The sequence below is a fragment of the Danio aesculapii genome, chromosome 1 (assembly GCF_903798145.1).
Source record: "Danio aesculapii chromosome 1, fDanAes4.1, whole genome shotgun sequence".
Taxonomy (NCBI): Eukaryota; Metazoa; Chordata; class Actinopteri; order Cypriniformes; family Danionidae; genus Danio; species Danio aesculapii.
The window spans coordinates 48,968,548-48,981,261 of NC_079435.1; the positions used below are offsets into that span (position 1 = coordinate 48,968,548).

The 12,714-nt window shown below is 31.8% G+C and overlaps 1 protein-coding gene across 2 annotated transcripts in view; it reads right to left on the reverse strand.

Moving 5' to 3' along the window:
• Positions 1-280: 280 nt before the first annotated feature.
• tmod1 (tropomodulin 1) overlaps positions 281-12,714 on the reverse strand; it is a 33,903-nt gene continuing 21,469 nt past the window's right edge. The window contains exons 8-11 of one of the 2 annotated variants that reach the window (XM_056461807.1): positions 11,373-11,516; positions 11,001-11,145; positions 9,281-9,386; positions 281-6,713 (exon numbers count right to left, since the gene is read on the reverse strand). In XM_056461807.1, the coding sequence (XP_056317782.1) occupies positions 6,695-6,713; positions 9,281-9,386; positions 11,001-11,145; positions 11,373-11,516 (414 nt within the window). In that variant the 3' untranslated portion in view covers positions 281-6,694. The remainder of the gene's footprint in view (positions 6,714-9,280; positions 9,387-11,000; positions 11,146-11,372; positions 11,517-12,714) is intronic. The other variant, XM_056461815.1, reaches the window with a different exon arrangement.

Sequence of the window (12,714 nt, forward strand, 5' to 3'; positions counted from 1 at the left end):
TATACTTGCAGGTTAAAAATACATTTGTCACACTGCAGCAAAGCAATCTACGGATATGAAAAGAAGGAAAAACCAATTCAATTTCACTGCCTCTAAAAATACACTTCAAATTAAACATTTAAGTTAATTTTAAACTATTTTTAAAAGCATTTGTTAACATATAAATTCAATAATCATTTGTAAGCAGAAATTAGTAAGCTTCTCCAAGTATAAAATATTGAAATATTGAAATATTATTCCCGACACAGTTTAATAAACAGAGTTTCTGCTGAGAGCAACATTTCCACACAACTTTTTCCGTCTTTATTAACTCAATAAACCACATACAGTAAGGTGCACTAATAAAAATGTACATACGCGCACCAGCTCAGGCTCTCTATGGCAATGATTACGGGCCTGCAACATTAAATGTTCCTTTTCTGGTCTATAAATGTTTAGTCTTTTAAACAGCAGGAAAATGTTTACTCCCACATAACACACTGACTTTTACTGTGCTGGGAAAGTAAAGAGACGGCTACGGACAACAACAACAAAACAAAAAAAATTTCTAAAGTAAATCACGGCAACATGCCAGGCTGAATATGTGGGCTAGTCTTATGAAAACTGCCGAGAGACTGTTTGACCAGGTTATATTTCACCTCAATGTCAAGATGTATGAAAAACACATGGTTTAATTTGTTTTATTAGTTCTACAGAGTTAAACTAGGTTATTGGTATATTTCACAGTAAAAACCTCGCTATTAGCAGTGCACTATATATCAGAAATCATAGATATTGTTATATGAATATAAATATTTTTAAATGGCTTATCTATAAATATATAAATTCACATAAAGATTTGTCTATTGGTTAATATATTGGTGATCATCTTCCAAATATAGAGAGCTATCGGAACCAACAACATTTCCATATTGGTTCTTTCCACTGATCTATATACAGTAGATCTGTGGTTCTTTGCTACTTACTATAATGACAATTCAGGAGAAATACAATAATATCTGATCATATTTTGCTCTGGAGATCATGTCTATGTCCTCATATATAAAGACATCCAGTGCTCAGCATAAATGAGTCCACCCCCTTTTGAAAATGACTATTTTTATCCATGTCCTCAGTGAATATAGCCAATAATTATGAATGCATTTAAATGAAACATTTAATTTTAATTAACAGTGATATCCATTATCACCGATCATCTTTAAGAATAGAAAGATAATACATTTAAATTCAAATGAGCTATTGCAACAAAAGAAACCTGTTTATCTTGATTTTTACAATTTATTATATTTTTATTTATTAATTTCCCCCCACATATTAATGTGTGTGTACTCATTTTTGGTCTGTGACCAAAGTGTTTTTTTTATTTTTTTATTTTTAGATTAGTTCCAGTTTGGGCTTTGGTATTGACTGATCTAATATATACAGTTGAAGTCAGAATTATTAGCCCCTCTTTGAATTTTTTTCCTTTTTAAATATTTCCCAAATGATGATTAACAGAGCAAGGAAATTTTCACAGTATGTCTGATAATATTTTTTCTTCTGGAGAAAGTCTTATTTGTTTTTTTCGGCTGGAATAAAAGCTGTTTTATATTTTTTAAAAACCATTTTAAGGTCAATATTATTAGCCCCTTTAAGCTATATTTTTTCGATAGTCTACAGAACAAACCATCATTATTAATTGCCTAATTACCCTAACTTGCCTAATTAATCTTATTAACCCAGTTAAGCCTTTAAATATCACTTTAAGCTGTATAGAAGTGTCTTGAAAAATATCTTGTCAAATATTATTTACTGTCATCATGGCAAAGATAAAATAAATCAGTTATTAGAAATGAGTTATTAAAACTATTATGTTTTGAAATGTGTTGAAAAAATCTCTCGGTTAAACAGAAATTGAGGGAAAAAATAAGCAGGTGGGCTAATAATTCTGCCTTCAAATGTAGACAAATATATTATTCTTAAGCATCGTATTGAAACTATTAATTTAAAGAGAGATCTGTAAGAGGTGTACCCATTTATGCTGAGCAATGTATGCTGAAAAAAACAACTGTTACTGTTTTTTATTTAATCCGTGAGTCAAAATAACTGTGATTTCAGAAAAGGAGACAAGAAAAGCCAGACTTCCCAAAACATATCTATTCTTAACAAATAATTGTGTGTTTATGACTGTATTAATGATTCTGTGTTTTCCACATTGCTAAAATTAAGCCAGTCCATGTTATTTTTTAAACTAATTATAATTGATTTTGGGTGAAATATAACCTGGACATTACTTAATGAGAACATATGCCATAATGCATATATATATATATATATATATATATATACTGTATATATATATAGTTTTATGGCTTTCTATTCTGTGCTATGATCATCAGTAGAAGTGCATTTGCTGAGCACAAGACTGAGAACACACATCGACCACATTCATTTGATGATAAATGCCTATCATAAAAGAATCACTGTCACTACAATAAATGTGATATATTATTGCTAACTGCGAAAACGAAATGCAGCTTATCCTAAACACGACAGTTAAGTTTTCCCAAATAAAATAATAAAAATATATATATAAATAATGACATAAATATGCTTGAACAGTGAAAGTACATTGAGCTTAGGCTTTTCACTGTTATCGAGTGATCAATTAAAGTACATTCACACAGATTATCAAGTGAGTTTGTGATTCAAGGCGACATGAGTGACAAAAACTGTCTGCATCTTGGTGATATAAGTTAAACCCTCATCCTTCCTTCCAGTTTTTGTTTCCGAAGTGTCACACTTTAAAAAGTGATTCGTTCGCTTTACTAAAGTCTGCGTGAATCTGGAGTTGCTGATTCTTATTTCAGTATGTTGACGTCCATGCATACTTCCAACTGAAATGGAATATTGAGTAGGGGCGGGGCTTGATTTGTACACATCATTCCCTCATAGAAAACTGCCATAGATATATACACTAGATATCCCATACGGACCCTGAGCATGCGTCAATAGCGCGGCCACATTTGTACAGTGCTTTCAGGACAAATGCCATTCAACCGCACTAGTCAAAGACAGTGTGCCAATGTGAAGATGCTGGACTTTAGCGCTGTGTACGGGTGTAGTAACAAGCAAACAAAAAAAACAAAGCACAAAGGCACAACATTTCATAGGTAAGATTTTCGTTTTTTTTATATTTTTGTATGTGAAGAACTTTTGTTCTAAACAAGTAACATTATTGATGATAATACAGTCTCTTACTGCATTCACCATAAGGCAAAGCAGCACCAACTCACACTAAATACTAGGCTTATGCTAGTTTTGTTAAATAAAATAAGCAAACAATGTAAATGAAATATGACAACAAGATACTGTTAGAAACTTGTATCATTGTCGGCTAAGTGAACCAGTCGTTCATAACGGAGATTCATTCACAAACGAATCGCTCCCTCTGTTAGAATGAGAAGTGAAAGCTGGAGAGGGGGTTTGTTTCAGGACACGGATTAGATCAAATTAAACAGGGAGGGAGGATAATACATTTCCATGTACACAAACACACGCTCTTTGTCAGGAATGCTCGTGCGGTCACATATCCATCCATGTAGAAAAGTGATGTAAAATTATCATTTTCGTAGTTTAAAAAAAATATTTGCATATTGACCACCGGGAAAACTCCCAACATAGATATATGTGTATATGTGTGTATCTCTGGCTCTGGATGGCCAGACCTTCACTGCACCTTGGTCCAGGATTCATTTTAAAGGAGCGCCACCCTGTACTAAAATGGCGGCTCTATTGATGCATTCCTTCCAACAGGGTAGGCGATATCTAATGTAAATATCTATGGCAAACTGCCAGTAAAAGGGGGTGTGGTTAAGAATACTGTGACTGAAGCAGTCGAACTGACATCAACAGAGCAGGATATCAAACCACTCCAAACACAGAAGCAAATGACTTTGAGGATTGGCAAAACAAATTTCTTTAGTTTTTTTTCTGTGGATTAACTTGCACAGATTAAATATTCAACTAAAGAATAACAATGTGAAATCAAGACCCTTTTAGATTTTGATTTCACATGGAATTTTAAAATTTTTAAAAAAGTGAGTAAACCCATTGATTTTAAAGCGTTTAGTTCAGGTTGTCCAAACTGTCCTGGAGGGTCAGTGTCCTGCATATTTTAGTTCCAACTCCAATTAAACACACCTGAACCAGCTAATCAAGCTCTTTCTAGGTGTACTAGAAACTTCCAGGGAGGTGTGTTGAAGGAAGTTGGAGCTAAACTATGCAGGACACTGGCCCTCCAGGACAGAGTTTGGACACCCCTGGTTTAGTAGATTTAAAAAGTGAGTAAATCAGTTCCCTTAAAATTAATACGTACCAGGATTCATACGGTTATGGAAAATCTGTAAAAGTCATAGAAATTTGACATGGCATTTTCAGGCCTGGAAAAGTTTTGGAAAACAGAAAAACCCTCAAGGTTTAGGAAAAGTCATGGAAATTACATTTACATTTAGTCATTTAGCAGACATTTTTGGCCAAATTGACTGCGGTCACACTAGAGCTTGTGCTTGCAAAATTCTGTCGTACATCGCTGCGAAAAGAGTGGGGTTAAACAATATGATTAGACATTAATAAAAGTGAGCGATTGCTCCATATTAAAAATCTTCTATTGGTCTCACACAATCACCTGATGTGATTTTGCAGGTAAGAATTCTCCAAGCTTAAAATTTCGAATGCAGTGAAATGCGAAACTTGTCGCACATGCCTGCGTTTCCTGTCTATATTCACATGCCTATGAATGGAAGTCTACGGAGCAAAAAGTGCAGTGTGATCGCTGCTTTATAATACAAGTAGTTTTACCAATGATTACTAGTTTAACAAACTATTAAGATTATCTAAAATTAATTTGACAAACGTCAGTATATTGGAATTGAGGTTGGTTGTTTTTTCTTTTTATTTTCTTGGCCAAAACATGCTCTCACATTATTAGTGCTGTGTACGCATCATCTATTTTACATAGATATAAAAATAAATTGAAATTATTGTGTGTTTTATGATGTGCTGTGTAAACGTAAATGTAAACGTATATGTAGACATTACATGAAACTTTAGGTCATGAAAATTGAATTAGGTCATGAAAATTGTAATGAAAAGTCATGGAATTTTTATAGTAAAAACTGAAGTAACCCTGAACCCTGAAGTAAATGAACCATGTGCATAATTACAAAAATGAGGTCAAATTAAGTTAGGTCAACATAACAGTTCCAAGTTACAACGAGTTTACTCAACTTAAAGTAATCTTTTAAAGTAATGGGTTTACTCACTTTTTAGTAAACCGAACAGTACCGTAACTAACAGCATTTTACACTGTACTGTTTTTTAAATTTTGTGTGCAGAATTTTTTAATCAGTTCATTTGTTAATTTTTAATCTTTATGCAGATTTTTTTGTATTTTATTTGTTTATCTCAAAAAATGTAATGTAATTATATTGCATTAAACGTAATGTAATAATGTAATAAATGTAATAATAATTAAATTCCAGCCATTTTTAACAGTGAGCATTAAAATGTATTATGCACTGGGTCATCGGGTTTCTCTGATGACCTCTTGTATGGGAACAACAACATCAAATAAACTTTAGAGTTTATGGTTTCTATAGATGTTAATATAGATTCTATACAAAACAAATAAACTGAAATATGCAATCATGCAAGCTTCAAACTCCAATCTAATGCTTGAATTTGCTTTGTTTGCATTCAGATTTAAATTGACATGTTTAAAATGTAAAAATAAATAAATAATAAAATATCCCCATTTCACATGAACTCATATGTGGGTTTGACCCATAAGTGAAAGAGTCTTGACCCACAAAAAAGAATCTTCTAATTTTTGTCTATGTTTTCCTAGTTAATTGTAACAAAAGTATCAAATTCTTCTGTCATTTAAAAGAACCCTAATTTTAGTTCATAATATTTTTTAATAGATAGTATTTTATAGTATTATTTGGAAGGTCAGAATGACCCGAGGAGAGGATGAGGATTCAACAAAAAAGCACCACTTAGTGTACAAAACATAGCAGAGCTCACCTGAAATATGCATGCTAAAAACCATCATACAGCAATAGTTTTACTAGTTGTTAAACATTTAAAAAGGCCAAAATTACATCATATCAAAGAGTAAAACATATAGTAACAGCATGCTTCTATGCAATGAGTGCGAGTACTAAAACTATAGTGAGAATCAAACTGGCCTGGAGAGGGCAAAACCACAGCTACAATAAATCAAGTTTGATGGTTTTGGTGAGCCTCCAAACAGCAATACGCCAGGCTGTAAGGTCAGAATGTTTACAGCTAGAAGATTAGGTCATCTGAGAACATTGTGATAAACCGAGCGTCATTTTCATCTTTGCTGCTTCCATCAGCATAAGTAGGTGATTTTTCCCTGCTAATGTTATGGCAGGTAGTTTACACATCTGTAAAACACTCCGCCATGAGTAACCATGTGTCTGGCAAACAGAGGGTGGTACCTTCAGCTCTTTGGATCTGGGACTTTGGACAATAATGGCTTTCTGAATTGAACGTTTTTTTAGATGACTTGCTGGTGAAATGCTGGGAGGATTTGGGATGAGATGGGGTGTGATGCAGGTCCCGGGCCATAGAGGAGTCCTGATGCTGCTACACGTTTGTCCGACATTTAGGAAAGATGGGTCCTCCTTCAAGCCTTCTCTTTCTTACTGCATACACAAACGAAAAGAGTACATCACTTTCCAGGAAATAAAACATTTGCAGTATTTTTTGCTAAAGCTTTATTTTAAGGTGTTCCTGTTACATGTTCCATGTAATTAATACAGTAATTACAATTAATAATGCATTATTACATGCCACTAACCCTAAACCTGACCCTAAATATATATTAGGAATGTGATTAATATTACTTATCATTAAATTAATAGTTGTACTGAAACAAGAACACCTTAAAACACCGTAAAATAGTTTAACCCATTTTTTTCTTTTATGAAAAACATTATAGTAATGCCATATGTCACACTTTATTATGTATAATGTTATAATGCCATTATGTTTTTAATTAAAATATTTTTAAATATTAAATATAAACATTGAATGCTTTTCTTAAATAAAATAAACAAAACTAAATAAAATAAATCAAAAAATGAATCAAAACTAAGCTAAACTAAACTAAACCAAACCAAAAATAAAACAAACAAAAAATAATAAATCAAAAACAATTTTTTTTATTAAATTAAATAAACAAAACTAAAATAATAAAAAACTAAAATAAACAAAACTAAAATAAACAAATAAAAACAAGAAAAAACTAAAATCAATCAAAACAAAAATAAAAATAAACTATATAAAATAAAAAAATAAAAAAATAAACTTAAAATAAATTATATATATATATATATATATATATATATATATATATATATATATATATATATATATATATATATATATATTAAACAACAAATGTCTTTTTAATAAAATAAACAAAACTAAATAAAAAAATCAAAACAAAACTAGACTGAACTGAACTGAACTAAACTAAAATAAACAAAACTAAACTAAAACAAAATTTAAAAGATAACCTAAAATAAACAAAACAAAAACTATACAAAATGAAGCAAAACTAAAATAAAACAAAAAAATATATATATATATTTATATATGTATTTTTAATTAAACAACGAATGTTTTTCTTAAATATAATAAACAAAACTAAATAAAATTAAATAAATCAAACCAAAACTAAACTCAACTAAAATAAACAAAACCAAAGTAAAACAAAGTAACAAAAATAAAGCAAAACAAAAAAACTTAAATTAAATTAAATAATCAAAACCAAAACAACAAAAAACTAAACTAAACAAAAAAACAAACAAACAAAAATAAAACAAACAAAAATCAATCAAAACAAAAATAAAACAAAACAAAAAATCTAAAATTTAAATAAATATCTATTTTTTCATTAAACACTGATTGTTTTTTTTTAATAAAAGAAACTAAACAAAACAAAAGTTGGAAAGTGTACAACGATTTCGTAACTACATGAACGCTCTGAATTACTCCATACACTTTAACTGGAAAATAATTAATTATTGATGTATTTTCTTTCATACTTACAATTTTTGCACTCCTTATTGCATTTATACATTTCAAAAGAGAGAAAGTGAATAATTGCACTTAAAGGAACAGTTCACTCAAATAAAGAGGAGTTTTAATGGTTTCAAAAGATTTTGAATAGAACATACAAGTTGAATGGGCTACTTTTATTTTGCCTTTATCTTTTTAGAACCTCATATTCCCAATAGGGTATATGGCGAGCTAGTATTTTTCCCATACTGATAAACTTCCAGTGACCTGTTATTGTGAGTTTTTTTTCCATTTTATACGGTTCCTTTTACAGCATCGATGTTGTAATGTAGATAAAATACAATCAGTTAAATAAACTTTGGCATTAATTTCATTGCTCAAGCGTAAACGAGACAAAAAGCTGTTTACTCGCACGCGACTGTCAGATTCGGCAGGCTAGCGCAGAAGCTCCATTGAATATAATGGGGTAAAATAAATGCTCATATTATAAAGACATGGCGGGGAAAATGTTATTTAATGCAGTGCTTCGTGTACAATCTGAGACCCACTTTATATCGGATATCACTCAGCCAGTGGAGATCGCTGATTTTTAAAGAAAACAGACCTTAAATGTGCTGATTTTTGCATTGGCATACAATTGACCGGAAGTGCTTAACCTAGGTTACTGGCAAATTCAAGGTCCTATTAGCATGCTTTGGCATATACCCTATTACCTTTAATGAGACCCTCCGATTAATTCTCCATTTGCACACAAATTCAGTCATTCATGTTTTGGTAAAATACTGGATTTTTCAAATTTGAGTGAACTATTCCTTGCAGAGAGAGATTTGCATGCACAGCAAGCCAGAGGGCATTTGAATGACATTTCCCACCAGAATACTTTCTCAAAGAAAGTGAAGACTAAACCTGAAAACAACCCACTGGACAGACAAGCAAAGACCACAACAGACTGACAGAAAAACAAAATGATGAAGAAAGAACCAGATAATGGAGAGAGACAGGTTCTGAATTTGCTTTGATGGAGAGAAATGCAGCAATGGAGACACTGAAGGGAGCTGGAGGAAAAAGAACAAAAGCTCAAAATGATCCATAGGCTTGAAGTACTGCGAGGAGGCAAAAGTACAAGAGTCAAAAGACAGCAGGTAGAGCCCAGAGCAAGAGGAGGAGGGCAAGACTCTGTGTTTACTTGGGTTTTGACGTGAACTTGAACTTTTTACAGAAGGCTCTTTCCAGCTCAGGGACTGACAGAGTGAATGTGATCGCACCGTCTGAGTCCGACCGAACTACACGTGCTGGAAATACATACATGCATCAACAACAATACAAACACACACACCATCAATTTAAAAGCTTGGAGTTGGATTTGTTCTTGAGAAATTACAGTATTCACTCAAAAATGAAAATTCTGCCAACGTTTACTCGCCCTCCACTTCTTCAAACACACCTGTTTAACATTGTTTTTCTGCTGAACACAAAGGAAGGCATTAGAAAAAATGTCCATTGACTTCCATAGCATTTTCAACCTTATTATTGATCTCAGTTGCTTAAGGTTTCCAGCATTTTTCCAAATATCCTGGTCTGGAGCTAACTGAGGGTGGGTAGATTTTCATTTCTGAGTGAAATTTTATTTTAAAACGTTTTTTTAAGAAGGCTACAGTATAATAACCCTTGTGTATTGCTCAAATTTACTACCCGTTTGTTATGTTTGCGGCTGTTTTTGCCCCATTGACTTCCATTACAACAAAATTTTTTGGATTGAAAACTCATGACACCATATAATCATGCATTCTTGGTTTTTGTTGTTTTTTCCTGTTGGGAATAGATGTAATTTGTCATTTTTACTATTGATCATCAGTTGGCACAATTAACACAATTAATCAAAATTTTTAAATAGGCCTGTACAAAAAGGTTTCTGGCTTTTATATGGAGTTCTATGGAGTGAAACATCAGATTATAGTATGTGTGCATAAATACACTTACTGTGTTTACTATGTATGAGAGGCGCTTAATTTGATTTTCTCATATCAAGGCACTAAGGTCTCTCTTACACTTTCACACACACAATATATTATAACTCCTTATAAAAGCCAGAAATTAAACTTTTTTTGCGCTGAAACTGATGATCAACAGTACAAATTACAAGTTATACCTCTTTCCAATCAAGAATGCATGATTATATGGTGTCATGGTTTTGCAATCAAAAAAATGTCATTATAATGGAAGTCAATGGGGCAAAAACAAATACACTGCTCTTAACGTCATATATATATATATATATATGTATACCCCATTCTGAAAACGATTATTTGTATCCATTTCTCAGTGAATATAGGCAATATATTTTGGTATTCTGTTTTATTAATCAGATATATCTATTAAAATAATATTTTAGTCACCAAACATATTTAGAAATCGAAAGATCATACAATTAAATTCAAGCAAAATATTGCAAAAAAGAATTACAACCTACAAAATTTCAACAAAATCTTTACATTTTTTTGCTTCTCTTGATTTTTCCTCTTCTTAAAATTTGTATTTAATATTTTTCTACAACATATAAATTTGGGTGTACTAGTTTTTGGACCGTTATCGTAAGTTATTTTGTTAGACAAGCTCCAGATTTGGCTTCAGTACTGACTAATCTAATATATATGCACAAATATCACATTGTACAGCTTCCTGTTAAAAATATGAATTTAAAAGACAGATTTGTGAGGGGTGTACTTATATATGCTGAGCACTGTACATCCTAAAATAAAATAATCATGGAACAAAATAGTTGAACTCAGCATTTCAGAATGATTTCTGTGGGTTCATGTGACAATGAAGACACTTATTTAGAGAAATGGTGCTGAAAAGCCAATATTATTTCTAAAAATGCTTCTTTCTCAGTGTGTGTTTCTTACCCATGTCATTGTTGTTCATCATAGCATTAGATCCTCGTAAGCGTGGGCCCTGCTGGGTGAAGTGGTACCCGAACTTCAGCAAAGTAGTGTTCTTCTCCAAAATATTAGCTATCTCCATCTCAACTTTGTTACCCAATGGCTGGCTCTGCATGACACACACACACACACACACACACACAAAATAAAAACAAAACTAATTAATTCCTTCAATCACCTCTTCATCATCAGTATATTCAGACTGAAGCCCTGACCTCATGGATAACAGTTCATATTGCACTATTATTGTGTATATATGTGTGTGTGTGTGTGTGTGTGTGTGTGTGTGTGTGTGTGTGTGTGTGTGTGTGTGTGTGTGTGTGTGTGTGTGTGTACCTGGTTGTCAATCTTGAGCTCCTGCAGTGTAGTGTTGCTCTTTAAGGCTTCCAAGAGAGCCAGAATTCCAGCTCCGGTAATGAAGTTTGACTCCACGTTTAGACTCTTCAGAGTGGTGTTCACTTTCAGCATCTCTGCCAGTGCCTGGAAACCATTACGCAATGTTTAACACATGCACTAGCACTCACATTCTGTGGTCAAAATTGTGGTAATACTTTAGCTTAAGTACCAATTTTCACTATTAACCAGTGGCTTATTACCTGCCTATTATTAAAATATGGGTTCTTTATTTGTACTTATTCTACATCGCTATTCCTACACAATATCTGAACCCAACTACTACATTAATGAACAGCTAATTATGAGTTTATTAAGGCAGAATTCATTCAAATAAAATGTGACAGCATTTATATCTATTTTAACTTATTTTAAACTAATTTTGTAACTTTTTTAAAAAAACAAAGTTTGTTGTTTGTTGTAATCAAACAAATGCAGCGTTAAAACATGTTTTTCTTTATTTTTTCTTTATTTCCAGATCCCAAACATGCACATATCTAAAATACTTCACTCAATAATAACCAATATCAATTCTAAAACCGCTTCTACCTCAGTGAGACAGCCTATTATTAAAATAGCGGTTGTTTATTTGTACTTATAAAGTACGTGATCTTATTCTACATTGCTAATATTACCCAATATATTAACCCAACTACTACTATAATAACTATAATAAGCAGCAAATTAGAAGTTTATTAAGGCACAATTTAAAGAATAGTACCCTTAAAATATAATATGATGTATTTTTATCTGTTTTAATTTGTTTTAAAACAGAGTTTATTGTTGTTAACAGCATCATAATATCACTGTTTTGCTGTATTTTTGATCAAACAAATGAGGCCTTAAAAACATTTATTTCTTTATTTTTTTCTGTCAAATATTTTCCAGATGTTTCTACCTCAGTATGGCTGCCTATTATTAAAATAGTGGTTGTTTATTTGTACTTATGAAGTACATGATTTTGATTTCATGATTCTACATCGCAAATCCTATCCAATATCTGAAGCCAACTGCTACCATAATAACTTTATAATACACAGCAAATTAGGAGTTTATTGAGGCAAAAGTAATAAAATAATACCTTAAAATAAATTGTGACTATTTTGATCCATTTTAATTGATTTTAAAATTGAGTTTATTGTTGTTTCCGGCATCATAACTCTACTTATCAGTGTAACATGATCCTTCATAAATCGATGTGAAATACTGATTTGCTACTGAAGAAGCATTTCATTATTATTCATTCATTCATTCATTTACTTTTCGGCTTAGTCCCTTTATTAAT